The sequence below is a fragment of the Patella vulgata genome, chromosome 7, assembly GCF_932274485.2.
Source record: "Patella vulgata chromosome 7, xgPatVulg1.2, whole genome shotgun sequence".
In the NCBI taxonomy this organism is placed as follows: domain Eukaryota; kingdom Metazoa; phylum Mollusca; class Gastropoda; family Patellidae; genus Patella; species Patella vulgata.
In genome coordinates, this window is record NC_065885.2 from 54,980,075 (window position 1) to 55,007,262 (window position 27,188).

A 27,188-nucleotide genomic window follows, 5' to 3' on the forward strand; every position below is an offset into this window, starting at 1 on the left:
TTCTTGGGAACCATTTTGCTATATTTCGCCACGTAAATTATTTTCTGTATTTTTAAAGGCATGGCAACTCTTCTTAGCTTAATCAAATTTAAAGTAAAATGAATCGGATGAAAAGATAAACTTCGATTTTCAGTTTTAATACTCTGCATGAAATCTCAACTGTGTACACGAGGTCGCGGTTTTTCGTCTCATCCCAACTACTAGACACCGTTTCGTTCCAGGGCCTCTGGCTCAACATATCGAAGACAACTTAAACAGGCATAATGTAAGAGCTAAATCTAAAGGTCTTTAGGCCTTAAATGTTATCTAAATTATTAATTAGACATTAATTACCTTACCAAAACCACAAACAACTGTCGATGCCAACGGATGCTGGAGATTTTCAACTTATTTAAATATGATTGACTGTTGATTAATTAATTTAAAAGTGGATAACCGAGACTTTGTTAATTATCTTAACAACAGTAGCAATTCCAATCGAGGCTACACTGTTCTAACGCTGATCACTTGGCTAAGAGTGAAGTAATTTTCGTGAAATTTTCAACATATTCCCTTTTCATTATCTGTTTTCAATTAGTAAAGCGGGAACTGTTAGCTGTTTATCTAACTTTACATACTGCATCTTTAAACACTTTGCGTTTTGCTAACAGTACGCTGGTTAACATTACCTAATATTAGAGAATGCATATTGTGACACGCTCTCTACAGTAGATGTCTTCTGAATTCAAGACTGGATCGATGCCTCTCTTTACGAATATTCATTCGAGATTATTGCCCATATTACCCTCGATGACTTCTGCAGTCTAAACAGGATATGATCACTTCTTTTAGATTGGTATTAGCATTGTCTTCTATTTTGTAAGGTCATAAAAGAATAAAGTAATGTACCAATTTCACACAGAGTAAAATATCCAAGCTGCATGTGTAACTAATTTGTGGAGCCCCCATAAAAATATTGGATAACCAAAGGGCAATCACAACAATTTAGCTCGCCACATCAGTCCTCCATCTACTCCGTTGGATCACAAGATCTGTCATTGAGCCATGCGACGTGGTTTCGATTCTCCGCTTGTAAGTGACAAGGAGTAGGTTCACCTGTCCACCCCCGTGCGTTTTCTCCGCCCCCCCCCCCCCGCGCGCTTAAAGACCTCTACCCGCAATCGAATTATTGAAATAAAATTGAAACATGTTAGTCTCGAAATGACCTAATTTGTGTCGAGTGGACGTTACCCCGCCCCTTCTTACTTCTTGCAGGCAATAAAACTGTTACGTCTCTATATAATAAGCTTTAATTGTTACGTGTAGCTTGGATTGTGAGGAACTAATGACCTGATCTGATTGGCATATAACAGAGATTTAAAAACATTCTGTGTATTCGTACCAATACTCCTGATGTATTGATTATGGAAAACGGTTCCAACATGTTTAATATCACAAGATGTTGTAAAAGAAATTGTATTGGATACACGTACACGTACATTCTCTCTCTCTCTCTCTCTCTCTATATATATATATATATATATAGCTAAATAGGCATAACGATTTATTTCGCAGAATACTGCACCAAGTCTATACTGCGAACCTAAGAACTGCACCACAAAATCAATATGCAGATTGGCTAATTACTTGATTTTCAGAGAAAATAAAAATAATTCTAAACCATGTTTCATAATGATAACATGTGGCATATAGACGGATTTATGGAGCCATGCATACGCGATAACAGGTGTCTGTTCCCCGGGGAAAATAGGACAATTTAATGTAATCAGATTAAAGGGTTCTTGAGAGTGTTGGATTAACCGTCAATGATCAATATAGAAAATAACTTACTTATGATCCAATGAGATCTAAAGTTGTATAAACAGGTGGTCAGAGCTTGGAATAATCCTGATAATGCTAGTAGAATAAAACTCCAATTAGTTGCAAAAATAAACCATTTCCACGTCTGTCCGTTATAAAAAGTCCTAGTTTCGTACACGACGTCTGCTATCGCCCAACCTGTTAGCACCACAGCAGCAACTATTCGATATAAGGGGTAGAATTTAGGGTGACCTGGCCACTGTAAAAGACAAAAAGAAACTTTCATTAATAATCAGTTGATAATTTGATTGCTGTATCTCCCTTAGGCATTCATTATTCATAAAAGCGCACAGTAATACAGTGGAAAGTTGGAAATTGAAAAAAGTTGTTTGGTCGAAGAAATCTGAGTTTCTATGGAAACTATGGAACCATTCCCAAAACAGACGGGGTTTATAAAAAGACTGATGCTAACGATAATGAGAGGATACTATTTATATTATGTAATTCATTCACAACGTGAGAACTTTTTCTTGTGAGATTATTTTTTGCAGCGCATTAATAATAAGCATTTTGGATTTAATTATGAGCAAAATTGTCTCAACATGAAAATAAATGTTAGTTGCATTTTGTTTCTTTTCGGATGACTTTAATGAGAGAGAATTTTTTTTTCGGCTTGTATCTGTCGCTACTTGCTGTTCATTTACCATAAATATCGAAGTCAACTTTTCCGCCATTTAATCGCTTAAGTGCTATCCTTTCGATCAACACATACGAAGCCCCAGAGCCTGATTAACCTTGTGAGGGACTCTGGACAAATCAATGGGGTGGGGCTGAATTAATAACAAAAGCGTAGGGTCTAGTCCACGGTCAGAGTGTGGAGGTCCTCTCCCAGAAGATTTTGAAATATAGATGCGATATGGTGCATTCTGGAATATTTGATCTTGTACTCAACACAAAATGTCCTCCCACCTCAAACTGTAGATCGGATACTGTGAGGTACTGGTGGGTAGGGTGCGAGTTAGTGACGCCCTTGCATTTTTGTCCTGTTGGCACCCAATGAGTATTTGTCATGGACTCCAGTATTTTCCTAGTAAGATCGAGTGTCTATGTTTTCCATATATACCAAATATGCCATACATTTATTGGAAATAACTAGCCGATAAATACTTTAGTGGGAATTCATCTTTTAATGTGTTTCTATGTACTTGCGTTGTTCAGTCTGTTTTATTAGTTATCAGCAACGAAAGCTCGCATATACCAATACATACATCTATTGACAATACCATGGTCTATGCCGGAGCATGTTTATAAACCATTTCTACAATTGATTTTAAATTTAGTCTCCAACAAAATATCTTTTGAATACTTAATGGGGTAAGTTAAGTATAAGCGTCTAAGTGTTTTTGTCACGATAATGGGTTAATCTTTCTCTCGGTAGGTTCGGGATTCAAGTTGTCTGGTTTTTATGGTGTTGTTCTCGTGGCGAATCAATGGGACTGGTTTAATATAAAGTGTGGCAAATCTGTAGAATACAGATCTTACTACATAATTGGCTCCTTTTCCGCAAGAAGCTTCAGCTTCTAAAATCCATTTCTAACCAGTGATGGGTGTCGTACAAGAAGCAGGATATGCTTACTCTTTTACAGCGCCAAATATCACGTCTCATGTGAAGATTTATTACGTCACTCTTGTAATTTTTTTTTTGCTTTTGATTATGAGTGAAGTCTGTTTTAAATTACAGACCCGGGAAGTGCCGCCGACATGCCACCACGCAAGAGATTGAGGCGGGAGTCCTGCCATTTTTAACTTGACACAGAGATGCACACCCTTCAACTGCCAGAGAGAGAGAATGATGCTGAGGCCAAAATGATTCATGGCAAATGTTCGGGGGACATTTCCTGAAGATTTGTGACCTTGGCCGAGGCACCAGTGAACGTTCATCTGATTATCCTCGATGCCTAATAAGTGCTATTGCTCATGGGACTACACCCTTGTTTGGGGCAAAAACATCGAGATCATCGGGAACCATCGGAAACAATGTGTTTATTTCCACATCGCCCAGTGGAACCTAAGCATAAACAATAATGTATAATGCCGAGGAACTTTTTCCGCCAACATCGGGATCGAACCCTGGACCAAGGTCCTACTCACTGAGCCACAGAAACTCCTTCGTGAAAATGGATATCGATCGGAACAAAGATGACAAACATACACATTTCATGAGACCTTAAGGACTCACGATCTTTTTTGTCTACGTGATAAATTACATTGTTCAACACAGATGTTCAATGTGGAAATATTTATTACTGCACATCAAAACTGTTGAACATATCAAAAGACAATTATTGTGATTTTAAACAATAAAAAACACAAACATTTTCCTTTTAAATGTGTGGCATTTCATGTTTAACAGTAATTTAACTACGCGAAAGTTTTATAATTGTTGGTCTACGTTTATTTAAATAGAAATTCGATGGAATAGAATATAAAAATAGATCTCCGCGAGTTAATGTCACAGTTTTACATAAGAGGAGAACCATGGGAATTTCAAAACGATTAGCGGCTAATCTAATTTACGAAAATCGATCAAAAAATGATTTTAAAGCAACGATTTATTTTTTTAACGATGAATTATTGAATTTGCAATCTATTTATTTTTTTAAAACAGAAGGAAAGTCGTCAAGTTTTGTTTTATTTGATAACAGCAATCATGCTTCAGATGAAAGGAGTGTCGGTTAATAGCATTTCAGTAACAAAAAAAAAGACGAGACAAATGAAAGTAAATAAGTTAAATTTTCTATGTAAATTAAACTATATATATGCGTCTTCTTTCAACCGAATTGGCCAACAAATCTGAGCGTGTGTAATCAACTTATCATTCTTAAAAGATTTTTTTTCCAACTAAATTTAAATAATATTATCATATTTAAAATAGTTCTATACATAAATACATTAATATACCCTAACGTGGCATGTGTTGTCTATCCTGTTCTTAATGCCTTCAAATTCTACAATATCTTATGATTTTACCCTATACTCAGCCCAATCTGATTAAAATGCAGATCTATATTTCGTTTCGTTTTTTTTTTATACTTTAGATGGCCTACACTACATCAAGATCTGACCGGTTGTTGCGATAGGTCACGTCAGAGGTCATACGAGCGGCTTTTGACCCTTTGACGTCAGACATTTGATTAACCAGTCAGCATTGATGTTACTAGTGGATAACCCACAGTTCCGTGCAAAACACGCCTAAAGCCCGCCGTAACAGACCGTTTCATTGGCTAATAACTCACACTATTCAGAACACGTCAATAATAACATCTCTTCAAAATCCCAGTGTAGTAAAGACAAGTAAAACGAAATTTTGAACCATAAAAACGAAACGAAATACGATCTGTGTTTTTATCAGATTGTACCCAGCCAGTTGTCCTTCAGTTACGTAAAAGGATAGTAGGACTTTAAATGTTATTTCGCCGAATTATCGAAAGCCAATCACTGATCTACAGTATTTTTAACTCGTTTAACGCCCCCCCCCCCCAACCACTAATCATTTGTGAGACTAATAAACCGAAAGCTAAAACGTGCAATTTGTCTCAACGTTCCTGCAAGGAGGGTTGTACCGGAGAACTTCTAACTATCCTGTCTGTTATATGCGTCAAAATTGCAGATACAGACACGAATTACCCCAATGGGTGGTTTTGTCCTCTACTGTGGTTTGTGAAGAATACTAACTACACCCTGTTGAGAAAGTCATCTACACCAATAAGTCTAATGAAGACGCGCATACACCATCCATGCAAACAAGTCTGTCCTGAAAGAGATGATTCCGCCTATACTCTTCTTCGAATTCCAACGCACATTTATCATTTTATGTGCACTAGTTCATGGGTGTTCCACGAAGTCCATTGTCTGAAGGTGATGGTGTGTCGCCACCCGATCTGAGAATTTACAAAATTCAGTTTTTCTAGATTAATTTTGGAGCAGATTTCTATAATGTGTGTTGATCAAGCGATTCTGGTGACAAACACATAAATAATATAGTGAACTGGTAAAAAGGTGTAAGGAACACCTGCTTCATAATCTAATATAAAACTGTCCAAGAGCCGTGACAACATTTTCAATTTGACAATTTAGATTAATTGTACAATGGGTGTGCCAGTGTGAGTAAAATACCATTTATAACCAAGGGCAGTCTTTAAATAATTTTTTCAGAAAAGGTGATGACGGTATCAAAATATTTCATTACTATCAAACCCCTAACGGCATAAAATAATTGTTTTCAGTGACAACCTAAATAGGCATTGACGTTTCCGATATCAAAATTTATCATTCCCATCAAACACCTAAAGGTATAAATTGATTTAGGAATATTTTTGCAAATAAATGTTGTTTTTAAAAGCCAAAGCTACTGTTAGGAAACGATATTGATAGCTATAATATGCCTGTTGTCGTATCCTTTATACTGTAACTATTAGTTATATAACTGTAAACATTGCCTGTCTAATGGTAGAGTAATAGGTGTCGATAAAGAGAGAGAGAGAGAAATGGGGTTTAACGTCCACTCGACACAAACTAGGTCATTTCGGGACTAACATATGGTTTAATTTTATTTAATTAATTCGCTTGCGCGTAGGGGTCTTTAGCAGTGGGAGGTGTCGATAAAGCTACAAGGTATATTAACAATAAGTAACAGCTGTAGATATTGATAAGAACATTTTAATCTTTGTATATTATATGTCAGTAGCTATTCTATTATCGACCTCGTTGAAAATGGTGAAAACTATGATGACCTGACAGTAACAGGTGAATGCATCACCACCAACAGGGCTGTAAATTATTCTCTTTGTCGTCCATCATTACCGTTATATTTGGTCAACCGACATTTACCACGATGATGTCTGTCGCGCGTTTAGCATTATGAAATGAAATAAAATGAAATGAAATGAAATGAAATGGGGTTTAACGTCCTACTGTATCATAAAGTCTGTCATTGAGTCAACTGGCGTGGTTTCAAATCCCTGGTTGTACGTGACAAGGAGTAGGGTCGCCTGTCCAACCTCGTGGGTTTTCTACGGGTCCTCCGGTTTCCTCCCACTGCTAAAGACCCATACGGGCAAGCGAATTATTGAAATAAAATCAAACCATATGTTAGTCCCGAAATGACCTAGTTTGTGTCGAGTGGACGTTAAACCCCATTTCTCTCTCTCTCTCTCTCACGTCCTACTGTTCTGCTACTAATTATGTTTTTCGAAACAGGAGAGAGAGAGAGAGAGAGAGAGAGAGAGAGAGAGAGGTGGGGTTTAACGTCCACTCGACACAAATTAGGTCATTTCGGGACTAACACATGGTTTAATTTTATTTACATAACTCGCTTGCGCGTAGGGGTCTTTAGCAGTGGGAGGAAACCGGAGGACCTGGAGAAAACCCACGAGGTTGGACAGGCGACCCTACTCCTTGCCACGTACAACCGGGGATTCGAAACCATGCCAGTCGACTCAATGACAGACTTTATGATACAGCGCGCGCACGCTAACCATTCAGCCATCCATCCCCCACCCACCCCCACCCCCCGCCCTTTCGAAACGGGAGTCACGGTGGATCGGTAAATATGGCGCTGGATTAGTGACCAAGAAGTCGTGGTATCGATCCTAGGGATTTTACCGGCTGCTTTTATCATGTCATTGGTGCAGCCCTGACGGCACCCCGAGCCAAGGAAAAGTGTCTATTCTTTAGAGTGGTACAAAAAATGAGGTTCCGTATTTTGGCAACACATTTACTTTTGCTACATGTATATCATTTTGGGCCTTTCTCGCTTTTCATTACACTGCCTTGGTTACCCTTGTAAAAGATGTCGCTCGAGGTCGTGATAAGAATTGGTATTATTATTTAACTTGTCACAGACCGGAAGCACCGTAGGACATTGCTATCAATCTTCACCATCGTTACTTCCGGTAGTGAAATGAATCCTGTTAGAAAGTGGTGTGTTCCATTAAACTAGAATGATTTCACTCCCTAAATTATCAGACTTCTATCTTCAAAGGGGCTTAATCGCTAATATTTCGTACCTAGAAATTGACACAAATGGGTCGCAACGCATATAATATATTAATTGATTTACATTCAGTCGTTTCCGTTTTTACTCTAATTTCAAATCAGTTATGTTCGGAGAAATACGCTAGAAGTCTCAATCGAATGGAAATCTCTGGCGTCTGGTTATTCGAGTCTACACTGATAGTATTCATTGCACATGCTCTCCATATAAGAATATGAAGTCACCGTTTGACATGACTTGTGGAATATGTCTAGCCCCATTCTTCAAGTCCCTTGTTACAAATGACGCTGAAACGCATTATGGTACACGATTCGTGTACCAATGGTAAAATTTTTTTTTTATCTTGAATAGTGGATATCGGAAGCCCATCTTTTCCCGGTAAGATCACAACATCAATGTTGATTTAAATTTACAAATAATTCGTGTTTTCGATGTGGAAGATTTTGGATGATATTGAGTTAGAGACTTAGCTACTTTAAAATGGCACCAAGTCGGTTTGCTATACATATGTATCTTTAAAATGGCACCAGGTCGGTTTGCTATACATATGTATCTTTAAAATGGCACCTGGTCGGTTTAATATACATATGTATTTTACTTCATTAAAAAAAGTATCACTATTTACTTCGTGTTAAAACCCGTTTGTTTTTGGTGTCAAATATTTGGATATTGTAAAACGTACTAATAACGAGATCACAAGTTTAGGACTTCAATAGATCATAATCCAGATCATTTACCCATCGATCAGACAAGAGTAAAATGATGAGCACAATAATCGATGACGTCTACACAGCTAAAGGTTACATCATAATCAGACTGAAAATGTGTAAATGTTTAACCCGACTGGAGCCTACAAAATTGTTTATGCTTCTTAAATAACAAATCACCACGGGGGGGGGGGGGGGGAGATCGAATCTCAGATACACATTTTATTTTGATGCAGAATGCGAGTCTCTACTTTATTGATAAAACGACAGAACGTATTAGTTTAACGCTACACAGAAACACGGTTGGCATCAATGTATCGACGAAAACTGTCGCCCGACCGGATTTCAATCAACGGAATTGGTTTATAAGTATTGTTAACTTGCACATCACGCTGGGTATTTCGCGTTTAACAAATCACACCCATTTGTTTCAATTAGATAAGATTCTTTTGGGAAATCCGCATTGCCATTTCTTTGATTGATTGCTATTTTCATGCCATCTACAAGCTGTTAAAACCAGCTGCATACCAGAATATCGAGACAACAAATCCTCATCTTTTTTATATTGATACTACTTTCAGTTTTTAATCATCTGTTTCATATTTCTGTTTGCAGCTGATAAGAGATTTGCCAATACATTATCTTAAAATCTGTTATTCAGTTTCTGTTCTTCCTGATTTTCCATTTTTGTACAGAATAATATAAAGTTAGATTTGCTATGTATGTGGTTGTGGTTATATGATTAGCGTCATGGCAGTGTTGCTGAAACAATTTCTACATTGTTATTTGGTTTCCAGTTGTTTGGTTAAACATGGCGATCCAATTAATTTATATTTTAATGTTCAGGGGCGAATCCAGGAGGTTTTGCAGGAGGGGGTTTGCCAGGTTCCTGTTAAGGAAATTTAACAATGCATGACACCATCATCGTCTTCAAACTACGTAGGCATACATGCACAGTGAGCCTTTTAAAGACAGAAATCCAACACCCTGTTTGACGTCAATTTTTATTATGAATTTTGATATTACATATGTCTATATCATTATCTCGCGCTTTGAATGCTCATCCCATCCCACTATCTGATGATAAAGGATAAAGCACATATCAGTCCATAACTTTCTGGATTATGGTCGCATGTTTAAACTATTTAAATATCACCATTACACCATAATGAAGGTCGGGTTTGAATTTCGGGAAAATCGAAACGAAACTGCCCGACAAAATGGCCGCTCCTTGTACGCAAATAGTAATGAATAATATAAAAAATAATAAATAATATAGTATGAAAAATAGTAAAATAATATGAAAAAGGGTATAATATTATGAAAAATAGTAAAATAATATGAAAAGTAATAAATGAGCAGGAGGGGGTTTGCCAGGTTCCTGTTAATCAAATCTGTCATCATCGTCTCTAAATTACATAGGCATACAAATTGAGCTTTTTAAAGAGAGAAATCATTTTTGTAATGATGTAGGAACACATTGTGATTTAATTTCATTGATGCAAGGCATTCATTTTATTTTATGTAGCTGAGCAGGGTGGGGTTTGGACCCCCCAAACCCTCCCTCTGGATCCGCCCCTGATGAGTTGTGTAGTATTTAAAAGCATGAATAGAATAAACAATAATAAATACCTTTTGTAATATAAACAATAATAAATACTTTTTGTAATAAGAACAATAATAAATACCTTTTGTAATATAAACAATAATAAATACTTTTTGTAATAAGAACAATAATAAATACCTTTTGTAATATAAACAATAATAAATAATTCATTTGTATTTTGTTACATCATCTTCGAAAAATGCATTTATAAAATTGATTCGAAAATTGCATACAGAATATGCATAACTATTTATTTATATTCCAGAAGGATTCTATTCAATACGAAGGCATTCTTGTTGATAATCAGAAATATTTCTTGGAAGTCGAAATACTGACATGAAACAACGCTGACATGTGGGTGTATCATCATCGTTGTACGAGTGTTGGCTTAAAAGAATGCAATTTTATAAAAAAAAAAACCCCAAAAAACCCCCCCCAAAAGACACACACATGGTATGATTTCACTGAAGTACTCAGAAAGTCTCTCAAATATTGATAATTTAGCTAAAGTACTTAGAAAACCACTCAAATATTGATATTTTGCCAGAGTACTTGTCAAAGCATGTCAAGTACACAATTTTGAAATGGACCTCTTCGGTAAAAGCCATCCGTGTAACTTCCGAGAGAAAAAAAAGTAATCTTTATGGATCCTTTTAGTTTTTAAAGGTCACCTATGTAAGCCCTAAAAACATAACTTTTAACTCTTCAACATTCGCTTAACGGGTGAAAAGAAGCTAAAATTATATTCTGATATAATAATTACGGTACAAGTACCGCTATAAAGATGTCATTACATCCTAAATGTGTTTATAATGACCGCCATTAATCTCCTATAAATATAGAGATAGACATATTTAAAATACATATTTGGCACATCACTTCGAATACAATTAATGTGAATATCGCTGAGTTTACATTCTCGACTTTTTATCAGTCAATCGCAATAATTGTCCAAGGATATTACCTAGTTCGCAATATATAATATTTAGCGATTTCATCCTAAATCTACCGCTCGGGTGATAATCTTTCCACCAATAGCACTGGTTGGAGAGAGAGAGAGAGAGAGAGAGAGAGAGAGAGAGAGGGGTTTAACGTCCACTCGACTAGGTTATTTCGGGACTAACATATGGTTCAATTTTATTTCATTGCGCGTAGGGGGCTTTAGCCGTGTGAGGTACCGAATGACCCGGAGAAAACCCACGAGGTTGGACATTCGACCCTACTCAATGTCACGTACAACCAGGGAATCGAAACCACACCAGCTGACTCAATGACAGACCACCCAACCCAACGGTTGGTGCAAAAAGTCAGACACTGAACTCTATTTGACAAAGCTAAACACTGAAACGGGAATCGATGCATTTTCATTTGGTGTTGAAGGAGTACGGTGTATTCTATTTCATATTAACTGAATGGTAAAGACGCCGACTTATTGTTACATTTTATTGGTGATCACTGGTCATAATCGTTATCGCACGAAATAGGCACACGTTGCGTACAAATTGTTCCCAATAACTACACGCTTTGCAAAATGGTTAGCAGCAACATACTGCAACTCTGAAGGTTGTTGGGTTCGATTATTAACCTAGAATTTCCCGTTTTCGACTAAATATTCCGAATGAATAGAAATAATCATTTCCGGTTATACTGGTTGTATATGATAACTTATGTTGGATTAGTTACCACTCAATTGGCCATAACACATTGTCCTTGAGCATTCTACTCCAGAACTAACGTGGCCTTTATTCCAGCAAGTAATCAAATGCTTGATCATTTACCCTTTAGATACACAGAAATATCAAAATAATCAGGATGATAAGCTTATTGAATTATTAGTTATTGGATTTATCGAGTGGACTCTGCTGGAACATTGAAGCCAGTAAACCATGTTCGGGAATTAATCCGATTGTCTCGAATTCTAGTTTAAGGCTGAATTCAATTTGGAGGAACTACATAAGAAACAATCTTATGGGGATACCAATTGAAATATATGTTCCTAACTGTGTTATTAATAATATTTGCTATGTATGTTGGCGTTTTGATATTCTGTTAAATTCTAAATCTGTAAAAACTATCTTTTGAGGTTGCCGATTAAAACTTGCGATTATAACTGTTTTTATTAATATATTATGTTGACTTATTGGTATCATATATAGTCTTATGCTATAAAAAGCTCACGAGCGCGATATAGCAACAATCCAATCTTTTGGGATACCAATTTAATATGTGTTTATAACTGTATTTAATAACATATGCAATACACGTGGGCGTCTTGGTATTTCAAATCAGTAAAACAAAATCCCTTGAGATTGCCAATTAGAATTCGTTTTTATTAATCTACGAGTAGGTTATGCACACTGGCTCATAGATATATTAAATTAACACCCTGTAAAATCCAAAAATGACACGAGCGCGTGGTGGCAAAAATTTAGGGCTAGAAATACAATTCGTTAATGTGCTCTAACACAATCGTTTGTTACATCTGGAACGTGACGCAAATGATTAATCCTTTCTTGACTAAAACATTGCAAGTAATTGCTGTGAACACATGTTAATAACGGTAGAAATACCACAACGTATTAATATCTCCGCTTTTGTAGCACCAGAAGAAAATTCAGAATATAAAAGAATTATTTTTAATAAAATCGAAAATAGTATTGACTCTTCGCCCATGTAGATGTTAATTGGCAATTAAGAGATCTTTCTTTAAAACATTTACTTGTTATCTTGTTTTTGTTAATAACACAGCTATGTTTGAAGAGACATTGAGTCAATATTTAAGAACAGCTAGTAAAGAATATATTAAGGAAATCCATTACTTCATCAAACATTATCCTTACTATGGAATGTTAGTTTGAATGAATCCATAACATGGGTTTCCAGGCAATCGTCCGCTTTGTTAACTTTAATATAAAGATGGTAACACTTGCACTGGTTTCGGTTACAGGGACAATAACTCAAAGGATGTATATGATTTATGAACATTCTAGTCAATTATAAAACAAATCTGAAATGCTCTTGATGTTGTAAAAGTTAGAGTAAAATTGTTTCTATTTTGATATGTTCTTAAACAAATTCCCCTACCGTTACATTACTCGTAGTATGCCATGCATTAGCAATAGTGGGCCAAATTTCAACAGGGGGCTTTTCCAATCCCTTCTATAATTTGTGAGAAATTGGAATTTCAGCAGGCTGACACATTTTATTTTTTTTCCTGATAAAGAACATTGACAAACGAAATGGTTGAAAACAGAATTTCCGGTTTTATAAGAAAAGTTCATCGGGGTTTTCCGGTGTGGTTTCCCCCTTGTCATTGGTACAGGACGGATTGTCTGGCAGGAACAGCTCTCTAGTAGTTCAGATGGGACGAAAAAACGAGATCCCTTGTACACATTGGTGTGCACATAGAAGATTCCTTGGCAGTCTACATAAGCCCAGTCGGAGCAGAATAGTAGGACGCTCATTTCATTTCATTTAACTGGTAGTAGCGGGTATCGTGCAAGAGATAGGATATGCTTACTGTTCTAGAGTACCTGATTCTCATTCCCATTTGAGGTATTCCCATAACTGTTCTTTTGCTTTGCTTATATAACCTACACTAAAAGGCTTTCGTGAATTGACGGCAATATCATTGAAAATCATTATTGGTTCTGTCGAAGATGACATTCCGATAATTTGTAATCTGTAATCAATCAGAGGACAACATCAAGAAGGCATCTGTGCTATCTTTAATTTTCTATTAACCTTGGTAATACCGTCTGACAACAGCACGTTATGGAAATGTGAAAAGCAATATGACCAGGGACAGCTTGTTGTCAATCAACGTGACGGTTGGAATATGGCCGACAAGTTAAATAATTATTTATCTCGTGACATGTTATCATGTCAACATCTCCATATTAGATTAAATGGTGGTTTCGTGCACGAGGCATGATGTGTCTACTCTTTCTAAAACAGCCTTTGGGTTGGGAGCACGCATAAATTACAATGTCTGTTATACTTAGGTATTTGAACCACTGGGCTATATGGTGCGTATGTTGGTACCTTTTGTATTTGAACCACTGGGCTATGTGGTACATATCCCGGTACCTTTTGTATTTGAACCATTGGGCTATATGGTGCATATGCTGGTACTTTTGTATTTGAACCACTGGGCAATATGGTGCATATGTTGGTACCTTTTGTATTTGAACCCCTGGGCTATATAGTACATATCTGGTACCTTTTGTATTTGAACTACTGGGCTATATGGTACATATCCTGGTACCTTTTGTATTTGAACCACTGGGCTATATGGTGCGTATACTGGTACCTTTTGTATTTGAACCACTGGGCTATATGGTGCATATCCTGGTACCTTTTGTATTTGAACCACTGGGCTATATGGTGAATTTATTGGTAACGTTTGTATTTGAACCACTAGGCTAGATGGTGAATCGAGTAACTGTTATATTTGAAAAATGAACCAACCCCCAAAATAACAACCAGAGTCTTTAACATGTACTGGCACTTTTTTTTATCAATTAAGGTAACGTCAATAATGGTGTCTACATTAAAGCTCACTCAGTATTATTACTCATTTTCCCACATTATTGGTAAATTCCAATCAATAGCGATGTTATCTTTCCGTGAAAATGTAGCCTCCTGATACCCAATATTTAAGACATTGAACAATTTTAAAACCATAGTACAAACAAGCGTGCACTCTATGCTCTCTCTAGGGCCATTTGTAATGCTAATGAAGCCTTGATGAATGAGGCTAATTGTCAGTGCTTAACTGAAATGTCAAAATGGACTAACCAGGCGCAAGCAATTTCCATTCAATTCGGACTCCTCGCTTATTTCGACACAAAAAATAGATTAGAAATTACGATAAAAGATTAAAAAATTGAATTTAAATCATTTTACATACACTTATACTACAATAATATATGTTTTTTGGCCCATTTTCGTCTATTTTGAGGTTCCAAAAATACATGCTTTAAAATATGTAGATTGTCAAAAATGTTTCTCGTCAAGTAGATTGAACTAACCACACAAAAATAGATTAGAAATTACGATAAAATTTTAAAAAATTGAGTGTAATTTCGTCTATTTTGAGGTTCCAGAGAATAGAGTCATAGCCCTTTTAAAATATTTAGATTGTCAAAAATGTTCCTCGTGAAGTAACCTAAAAGATTAGAGCAATACACCCTTTAGAATAACTAAAACATTCTCATGAAATAACTGGAAGTGTATAATGTTTTGGTAACTGATGTTATAACACTGATATTTTGTATGTTTTCCAATCGATGATTTTATAATTAGAATCACAAGTTGGGGAAATATATCTGTAAAGCTGTTGCTCGCCATTTGCATTTTTAGCGGCGTAATTTACTCTAAAATGTACACAGATTGATTATTTAACATTGTATTAAGACCGCACGTCAACGGTAGATAATTTATGATATCAATCGAATTAAAAGGTTCCCAAACAAAAGATTTCAGCGATTATAGGTGACGCTGGTTTGTTTGGTCATATCTCGTAAGCAGAGAATGTTGACAAATTTTCAATTCATCATATCTTTTTAAATACTGCATGGATTTAAAGTTTTATTAGAAAGATATTCATTTCCCAGATTCAACTTTTACAATATTGTAGTCTACCATGGGTTTCGCAACCCCTGAAATTGCGATCAGAGACATTAAAGGACAATATTGGTGCCAGTCATTATCACATATGTGATAGAGCTGGTTAAACACATTCCATATATAATTTTAACACAGTGATCATTGCTACGATAGCTGAGTAATACAGGTTTCATCTCTCTATATAACTGACTGATGTGAAGATCAAAAGTTGATATATGAGACTGTAAGAGGATACCTGACAATTCAACAAAGTAATTGAATGTCATTAGATAAGAGAACACGAGAAAAATAGAAATAGTCCGTACATTCCCTTGTTTATATTCATTCTATATCTTATAAAAACATGGTAATGCACGGACTTTTCTGTTTTTCTTTCGTGTTCACTTATCTAGTGGCAGTCAATTCTTTTTTATAAATTGTCAGATATCCCCTCACAATCTCATACAACAACTTTTGGTCTTCGAATGAATTATTAGTGAGCAGAAATTCGGCCGTATATCCGTTGTCACTCGTCACATCAGTCAGTTATATAGAGAGATGACTCGTGTTTTCCTTACGCGTTCGTCACTTCCGATTCTGGAAAACTCTATTACTCAGCTATCGTAGCAATGATCTCTGTGTTAAAATTATATTTGTAATGTGTTTAACCAGCTCTATCACATATGTGATAATGACTGTCACCAATATTGTCCTTTAAGTAACACAATTTCTTCTCTTATTAATAATGGTAATAACTTTCAGATTTCAGGAACAAATCAGTGCTGATTGACAGAAATTCCACTTAAATATTTGTTATTGGCACGGATCAATTAGTTAAATAGCAAATCGTGGAAGGTGAGACATCCGGTATACTACAGCTGGTGAAATCCAGTCCGGAAATTAAAAGTGTATGTATCAACTTCGGTAATTGGTCAGCCAACTGACTATCTTGATGAAGATCCGCTACTTTCAGTTTGACCAGTTTTACTCGTTATTAGCAGTGTGTATTGATGTTGATACATGCATTGTTATTACTGAAGCTATTGGTATTATTGTTAGTTATCATGGAACAAAAAACACATTATACTACACAGACCTGTTTTGTTTGAATATTTATGATTGGTTGACTGGCGATATTAAAGGGACAACACACACACACATATAAACAGACAGTTTTGTTTGGCTTAAGGAATGAATTCGACAGTGACCAATATATTTGCTCGATATATACCAGGACATCAGGTTTACTGGGGTCGGGATGACGAGGTTCTGTTAATTCTATGCAAATATGGAACAGTTTAAATAATCCTATTAAGGTATCCTTCCGAACTGAACCACTGACAAGGGGAAATCACCCTGGAAGAGCTTTCTCTCCCAATGCCAGGATCGACCCGGTCCTACCTGCTTAGTGAACCAGTGCGTTACTTACTTAACCATGTTTAAATTGCCGCCTGTAGGCCAACATCCCCGGGATTGAACCGGGACTCTTCTAGGTAATCAGCCAGCGACGTACTCTACGAGGCTCCCTTAACATAGAGATGAATACACGAGATAAAATAAATACGCCCTGTTAAAACAATTAACCTTAATTCATTCTGATATGCGTCAAATCATAACACAGCTGTCTGCTCTTTCTCACGTGTCTTCGAATGTTATAATGTCTATAAAAAAGTATACATCAACCATACAAATTTATACATGGCGTACAATAATAGACAAACAAAATGCCTCTAAAAGATCAATAGATTATAAGTAATATCAGCTAAAATACAACAAAAGCTTTTAAAGCATATAAAATGCACAGCATTTTCCCTCAAAGGCACGCGCTCGGTCCTTTTTAATTTCTAGAACCCCTCAAATAAAAAGCACAAAACAGAAGCAAATAAAAACCATGTTCGCAAAATTCACTGAAAAGTTCATAATAAGTCTAACACATTCTGCAAACAATCCACTCTTAACAGAGCTGTATAAAATTATTTTTCTTTGGAATTAGGAAAATCCCCGCAGAATGATTTATTTAATTTACAACACTTTAAAAACCTTCATAAATCAACCCAAATGATTCAATTCACGAGCTTCTCGTTACTTTTATCCTGTCCAGAATTCTACTTCCTCAACACATTCACGTTATCTTTGTTTTTATTTATTAATATATTTCTTTCCTACTTCCTTATGTAAATGAGTATAGATTATTTTGAATTTGCAATTTCCGGCTTCACAATTTTTACATTTCTAGCTATACTATGCTTGTTTTCGTATCCACCATATTACATCTTATTTATATAATTGTAAAAATTGCAAATAAATATGAAAACAAATCTGATGATAGAACACGATATTTATAAGCATATTCATTCTTGCTTTCGTATCTACTGACTGGAAGTGATGGTTAATACGTACGCTTGTTTTCGTATCCTATATAAAACTGTTTAAGCCAATCTACTGGCAGGAAGTGGTGTTTCCGTTCCCAAATAATGTAACCTAGTAAAATAATTACTTATAAATCTTCTTAAACCAATCTACTGGCAGGAAAAGATGTTTTCGTATCCCAAATACTGTAAGTTAGTTTCATGTTGTTTATGCCAATGGTAAGCATTAAGATATACTTAGACTAATTATGTACTCAATAATATGTAATCCTAACTTATATCCTTTAATTTAAGTTATATCGATTATACACCCGTCTGTCAGCTACAGTGTCCTACAAACAATCGATGTCGTCTCTAAACTCATCTTTCATCCTGGGTCTCATGGGGGTAAAATTGCTTCAGATGTTTGATGTGTGGAGACTCGGTGGTTTGGACGTTTGGCGTGTGGAGACAATGTGGTTCAGACGTTTGACGTGTGGAGATACGGTGGTTCAGACGCTTCATGTGTGGAGACAGGGTGGTTCAGACGTTTGATGCGCGGAGATACGGTGGTTCAGTGATTGAGTGCTGGCTGGCTAACCAAGGGGTCCCCGATTAAGACTACCCTGGTATATTCCAGTCTGGTTTCCACTCGTCAGTGCTGCAGGACAGACGACCGTGCATAAAACAGTGACCTTATCCATAAGGAATTGCCTCAGAGATTTGAAGAGTGAAGATATGACAATGGGTTTACTTCCAGAACAGTATTATCGGAGATACTCATCGAAACGTTGCACCATATGTATATTAAACAATGTGGTCAATCCCCAAGGGCAACACACGCCCACATATCCCAATTAGTATGTACTGTAAACAAAGCTTGAAAACAAACGCCCTTGCAAAAATCGAATGGCTAAAACAGAACATAACTCGGGATTAATAATGATAACATAATAACATGCTATATTAAATCATGGATATATTATAAGCCATGTATAATCTCTCATAAACCATGTAAAATAACTGTAACATACCAAATCCCTTGAAAAATACACCGTATCCGGTATATTAATAATTCGGTTACAATAACACAGACTCGTGAGATAAACATTAATCTAGATAGATTAGTTTTAGTCTTAACCTAGTTTTTAAAACCAGCGCTGTACTTTTTTATCAGTCTGTTTTAAAATAAAACAGAAACAAACAAACATTCATATACAATTTCTTATTCCATTATCATTCCGTTGAGCTGACAAAAATATACTTTTACACCATTCCGTTTTTGTTTTAGTTTTAAAAAACCCAACAACAATCCCAAAAACATACTAATATATTATTTCTTAAAGGCTCAATACCACTCTTACTCTAACTGAATAATATGTCTCAATCTTTATTCTGGTCAACAAATTGTACTATTTTAGAATATTTCAATTAATTGATGATACAAATTTCATCTTAACACATCTTATTTAAAAATTTTGAAAAATTCAACATAATGGTTTGAAACGTCTAACGTAAACCTTTTCAAATGAAACTTCGATTTAAAAATATTTTCGAACCCTCTGGACAAGTAAAATAGGATGTAATGGATAATTTACATAACAGGTAGGACACTTAAACATCTAGTACTTAGATAGAGATATTATTTATTTTCTGGAGCTTTCAAGCCAGCAAGAGTGTTATTGTCCCTTTAACCAGTAAATTGGAAAATACACCTTTATAAAATTATGAATGTTTAAAGTGGCAGATGAAAATTCTGCCAATCGTTCATATTCTCGATTGTCAAGTATCATTGCTATGACAACAAATGAAGTCTCGAATGTCAGTCCTTTTATTAACAGGCTTGGGTGGTATTAGCGTGGAGAGGCCAGTGATGAAGGAAGGTAGCAAAAGCCCTGATCACTACTTCTCTTGAAGACTGTTTCCTCCCCACGAAATGGTATATTTTCAATCTGATTAAAACACAAATCCTATTTCGTTTCGTTTTTTATAGTTCAAAATTTTATAGTTTACTACACTAGGATCTGGAAGAATTGTTATATAACCTGCGTTCTTGTCAATGTTATTGAATTAGTCAATGACACTTTCCGTTACGCGTGTGGTGCACGGAACTGTGGGTATCCCAGTAGAAACATCAAAGCTGATTGGTTAATCAAATGTCTGACCTCATAGGGACAAAAAGTCCCTCGTATGACCATGACCCGACCTTCCACTACAACCGGTCAGATCTTCTTGTAGTGGAGGTCATCGGAAGTATAAAAGAACGAAAGGAAATATAGATCTGTATTTTAAACATACATTATGCAAGATGCTAAATCTGCCTATTACAGGTCTTTATTTAGGCATGAAATGTTATCTAAATTATTAATTAGACATTAATTAACTTATCCAGATCATAATCAACCCTTGATGCCATCGCTAGCCTACGATATTTACCGGATTACAATCCGATGTGCTGCTCAACGCTAAACGGTGATTAAATCAAAAAATGGATAATCGAGTCTATGTTTTTTATCGTACCGACTTTTAGTAATGATAATTATAGAAGGCTAGGCCTAAAATTCATTCTCTATATTCTCGGTTCAGGGTGGATCAATTTGACTGAAATTTTCAGCAAATTCTCATTACATTATCTAGTTTTTAACTATTGTAGTGAGAACTGCCAGCTCTTTATCTAATCTCCCATAATGTATCTTTAATCAGATTGGTATATTTTAAAGTCTATTCTAGAACATATTTATCATCATAAAATGACACATATAATTGGAAAACTAACTGAACATTGGATGGCAGCATGGACTGGATGATTATTCTATGCACATCACTATGGATGGGTTTCAAAAGACTGGATACGCAAGACGAATTCATTCATTTAATTTCTTAGCAAAAAATGCATGATTTGAGTATTTCTAAGATTAGAACACAAATTAATAGATGAAAGAATTGAGGTAGCCAATTATTATTGGTATCATGCTAATCTTCATTTTACGTCATGACTTTTGAGAAAAACAAATATGTCATTTTAGGATGCTGGGCATGTTCTTGAAGTGGAGTAAAAAAAAATGGCTTTTAAAGGGAACCGAGTACACCACAAAGCATGAAAGAGTTTCTACACAATTCATTATACCTCCATAATTTAAAGAAAATATTCTTCGTGATAGAATTGTTGAAGTTTTTGTTCTGGTGAAAAGCCAGGTGGGTAAGGCGCTGTCTTGTTCACCAAGATGACCCTGATTCCATTCTGGTGTAGGACCAGAAAGTTCCTCGGGATTTTCCAACATGGTTTCTCCTTGTGAGTGGTGTAGGACAGAGGACCTGACAGGGAACGCGTCTAGTCGTTCGGATGGGACAAAAATTCGACGTCCAGTTTAAGGTAACCCGACCGAAAGTTGGAAAGCCAAATAGAGTTGGTCTGATGCAGCATAACAGACTTCATTAGTCTGGTTGTGGCAAAAATATAAGACGTTAAATCCGATTTCGTTCCATTTCACATTCTTGATAATACTAGGTTCCCACTATCACGATTCGTGGTTGGTTTTAATCGCGGAGTAATCGTGGTGATCCTATCAGGTCTTATCAAAGGGACAATCCTATCGTAAAGTACCGCACGACAATGGGAACATGGCATTAGGAATTTACGGTAAAAAGAAGAAAGGTATATCCTTTTTTTATATTTTTACCCTTGAGTATCCGAAACGTATCCGAACGTATCTGCACGTAGCTGATCGTGGACTCAATAGGACCAATCCTATTATAAAACACCGCTCGACAGTAGGAACATGGCACAAGGAATTTACAGTAAAGAGAAAAAAGTATACCTTTTTTATATACCTGAGTATGCTGCCACTCTAGCTGAACTTTAGAATAAATGACTACAAAAAGGTTTTAAGCTCACACCTTTGATAAGCGAAGCGTGTCGAAATTACATCGACTTTAATTAAAACATGTCTGTACAGAGCTTTATTGAATGTCACTATATATATTGGCATGGCAATACTTCTTCTGACATTAACTACAGAAATGTCGAATAATTCTTTTTGGACGAAACCGATATTTAAATAATAATAAAAAAAATTTAATGGCTTTCTTTAAATGTCTTATTATATTAAAATTGAGAGCTATTACACAGGAACAAAAATAAATACCACAAAAAAACAACTTTTTTTCTTTTCATAAATTATCTTTGGATTTGTTGCTGGTGGTAAAATTGAGAGCAAGATTTGTTCTTTGTGGTGACATTGCGTGCAAAATTTGTTCCTTGTGGTAAAATTAATACCGTCCCAAAAAGGAGTATTATTGCTGCCATTAAATTGTCTTTGGATTTGTTCCTTGTGGTACAATTGAGAGCCTTTGCGCAAGAACAAAAAAAAAAATAAAAAAAAAAATACCAAAACAAAAAAGAATTTTATTACTTTCCTAAACTGTCTTCGGATTTGATCGTTGTGGTAAAATTGAGATCGAGTGGTAAACTTCAGATCAAAATTTGGTCCTCGTGGTAAAATTGAGAGCCATTACCCGAGAACAAGAACAAATACAAATAAAGGGATTTTATTGCTGTCATTAAACGTCTTTTGATTTGTTACTTCTGCTACAATTGAGGGCAAGATTTGTTCCATCTGGTAAAATTGAGAGCCATTACTCATGGACGGATAATGTACAGACGAGAAATAAATCATGATAAGTCAAGCTAAATATTCCATAAATCCCTTTATCTTTTAAGATTAGGGTCTGGAATTATCTTTTCATAAGAAAATAGGAGGCTTTAAAGGGCATGAAATTAGACTAGTAGTAAATCTCACGGCAAGGTGCCCTCCTTTATTATGGAATGGGTACGCGTATGAATATTCATTCGTGAATTGGTTTATGGTTATAGATTGACTACAATATTCCCGAGACTTCATGCACGCGAGCTTTACATATGCAGACGTCATAAAGACATAGTGCGTTTAAATGTCAATAACAAGAGAATTTAATCAGTTTCATTACAATATTATGTATCAGAAAATGTGACGTTAGTTGTCCTTCAATAGATATCTGAATTAGAATTGGGGAACAGATTACGTATATGTGTAACACCTCTCTCTATTTATGTACAAAATATAAAAATATATACAACAATATATACAAACATACATAATTATATAAAATATAGAACGCATAAGATACCTTAAATAAATAATATAGGATATATTATTTTATATTTGAAAGGGCGGAATATATCATGAAATTCGGCTTACAGATTCTGGAATATTACCAAGAATATGACAAATAAGTCTTTCTAAAGAATACAAGAAAGTAGATTGTCTCTTAAATATATTTGTGGAGGTAATATTGACTACTTAATCACACGCCAGAATTTATCTTTTCTTCAATAACAAAGAAATATGACTAATTTATTGGACAAGTCAAGCAGAACAAGTCGTCGGCTGGTGACAAGAGACTTTAATACATGTTTAGGAAGCACTGGGTTGAAATTGTAAAAAATGGAATCAATATATATATGAATGAATCGAAATGGGGTATAACGTCCTACTAATTTGTTACGACTGGGATAATGAAGACGGGCATACGCCATACAGTGTGCTATGATGGTAATTTTGCCCTCCGTCCTGCATTACTGATAAAGGAACCACACCGAAAAATTCAGATGAACTTTCGGAGTCAACACCGGGATCGAACACGGGGCCTCAAGGTTAGCAATTAACGTCTTACTCACTGAGCCACAGCGAATCCCGGTGCCGAAGAACGGATAGTCGTCAAAACAATGTCCTTATAAAACAACAAGAAAATGTCCACTGTGTCGCAGAAGAAGAACGTTGTTTAAACACAGTCGAGCATATCAGTCGTTCAACTTTATATAATTCCCCAGCATATTCTATACAAATTGGATTCAATGCCATTTATTAATTGACGTGGAAATACAAAGAATACAATGCTATGAAATACAATACTGTTTGTTACTTGGCGACGTTTCAAGTACAGATACAGTCAGAGAAAATGATGGGATATATTACATGCATGGAAACAACAAAAACAACAACTTAGTAAATGATAGTCAATTGTTGATTAAAAGACGGATTCTCTAACCTTTATGAAGAAATGATGTTGATGTTGTTGTTTATTACAGATTTAACGTCCAATACATTAAATATGCTATTATGGACAGGTACACATAATGGGTTTAAAATTGGTAAAAGCATACAATACAAACGTCCGTGTATATCGTGAGAAGAGAGGGTTGGTCATCTTCTCCCTTTGTCATAATAAAAACATGTTAAAACAGGAGGTCCAGCTGACTGATGTTTGGTGTCATCAGTCCAGATAGAAAAAAAAACCCGTGGGGAAAAAGAAGTGATAATGATCGGATATTATATACGCGTAAACCGCAATAATAACTGATAGGAGAAAAGTAAACAACAACTTAGTTATAATGATGACCGATTGTTGTTTATGACAAGAATTGTCTCGTCTTTCAAAAATGATTGGACATTAGATACACGTGAATAACAAAAATAACAACTTAGTTTAAGCTGGTAGGTATCATTACAAAAATTGATGGGGCATTAGACATATATAAACAACCATAACAATAACGTAGTTATGGATGGTCTGTATTATGACAAAATAATGGGACACATTCTACACATATTATAACAAAATAATGGGACACATTCCACACATATAAACAAATTTAAACAAACAACAATAACATCAACGATTAGTAGTCCTGGTTTATGGCAAGAATTATGTGGTTTATGTCAAGCAATGCTATAATTATAAAAAAAAGGATAGGACGCCAGAAACATGCAAACAGCTTAGTTACTGATGACAAATTGCTGTTTACATGTATGTCCAATCATGTTTTGTAATTATATTCCATAGAATTGTGTATTCTACTTTGTAGTGTATTATATAAAATATAAAAGAACCGAGAGAAATGTTCATAACAACATAAAGAAAAACCCCAGCTCATTCCAGAAAGCAATGATCACTTCAAATGGCAACTATAATCATGGCTTTTGACAAAATAACAGAAACAAAATGCACCTTTGCATAAATAATTTAGGATCTATGGACAAAAATTGAAAAGCAAGACAGCTTCAAAGATGATTACTATTTATTTCGCCAAGTACAGGGGGGTCACGAGATTCGTTAAAACGCAAAGATTGATGTGAGCTTGCGTAGTACACCAATCATTTTGTCGATATTTAATACAGCAAGCAGATCTCTATAATAGACTAAAGTTCGGCAATTCAAATTGATCGTTCTCCATTCTGGATACAAAAAGGCACCATCTATCAATTTGGCAATGATATATTGTATCTGGGTTTGGAAAGGGACAGTTAAACTGTCAAGAACGTTTATTGGTTGGTGAACCAATACTCCAGTTTGAGTTTGAAACTCTCTTGATTTCACAAGACTCTTAAATGATTGAGTGCCTGAGGGATGCAGGTATAAGAACATAAGAGAATATGTCGAATGGTTTCTTACCAATTAGACACAGTCTGTCCCACATTTGGATTGAACAATCTCGGAAGTTATATACAGCCCCATCTAGTGCACTGTCGTAACCACACGTTGATTGCATTTTCCTCCTGACTAACCACGTCCCCCACACCCACACACGTACACGCCCGTAAAAATGAGTAACGAGCTTGTAAAATCTGAAACATTCTTAGAAGTATGTCAAGTTCCTTAACCACAACTCGCTTAAGATTTGTGATTATTACACGCAGTAATATAGAAGAAAAACAATATTTCGTGTGATAGAATTTAAAAAACCTGAAAGCGTCAAAGACTGTAGTTAGGGTCACCCAGTTATATCGTTGTATATGTTATGTTAAGACATTGACAGATTCGTTCTAGCTTCCACGGTGTCACTGGAACGTCTGAGAATGGCGTAACGCAATTACCCCCATAACCGTAGAACGTATTCATCATAGGTAGGTTTAGGACCTTGTCTGTGGTATGTCTTGTTATTGCATAAAATTTTATTTATTCTGATCACGTTTTATTTTCTTATTCACGCAATAGAATAATAAATAAAACTTGTTCAACCATTCCTAGCACGTAAAACATGTCCACGAATTCTTATCTTCTGTTGCCCAATTAACTTTAATTTCTATTCCGTATCTCAATTTTTCTCTTTGTCAAAACTGCTAAAATTGTTTACATTGTAAACCATGGGATGTAAGACGGGTTAAAATCGGATGTAGGTTGTTTTGCCTTTACAATCAGTATGGCGGATATTCTGTCAGTTGGGAGAAACGAGACGATCTAGATGACAAACAAAACAAACTAACTTAGTTTTGGACAAACATATTATATCGTTTTATCATAATAATTCGTTTGCGCGTCGGGAATGATATCGGAGGACCCGGAGAAGACATACGAAGTTAGGTGGGCGACCGTACTCCCTGTCACGTACATATGAAGGCTTGTGATCGAAACCACGCCACCTGACTGAATGTAAGCCAAATCGTCCACCCAAAACCCCTATAGATTAAAAGATAGTTGGATGATGATGAAGGGAAACACGGTGATTGCTGATCACCACTAGAGGACCATCCTGCTGGGGATCCATCCAGTCAACGCAATCAGCACCCAATTTGACGACGATGAAGGAAAACAATGAGTCCGGACCCATCATTAGGAACACCGTGACCACTCTGCTGGTGCTGACATAACGGCACATCATTTTCCGGTCCGTCTCCAATCAAGCAAACCAGCATCCAATTGGAAGACGATAAAGGGAAACAATGAATTCGGATTCATCATCTAGAATGCATTGATCACCCTGCTGGTGATGACATGACGGCACATGCAATGGAAAGTAAATGTCCCAAATTAAAACTGAATATGAATACGGGGACCCATTATGTTCTGATCTGGAAATATTGAAAACCTTTCTGTTAGCGGAGTGCGGGGTTTGGCATTGAAACATCCGCACGTCCTTCTTGGCTTGTATCAAGATTGGAAACCAAGGGGCTTATACATCGGGAATCTAGTACCGTATACCTAGTTAGTGCAATTTAACCTGAATTTGTTCCGTGTATGGTCGA

The 27,188-nt window shown here is 35.8% G+C and overlaps 1 protein-coding gene across 1 annotated transcript in view; it reads right to left on the minus strand.

The window, feature by feature from the left end:
- The window catches only part of LOC126828278 (protein rolling stone), a 95,103-nt gene that overhangs the window by 51,552 nt on the left and 16,363 nt on the right, over nucleotides 1–27,188 (minus strand). The window contains exon 2 of the mRNA XM_050557960.1: nucleotides 1,831–2,059. Coding sequence (XP_050413917.1) covers nucleotides 1,831–2,059 — 229 coding nt within the window. The remainder of the gene's footprint in view (nucleotides 1–1,830; nucleotides 2,060–27,188) is intronic.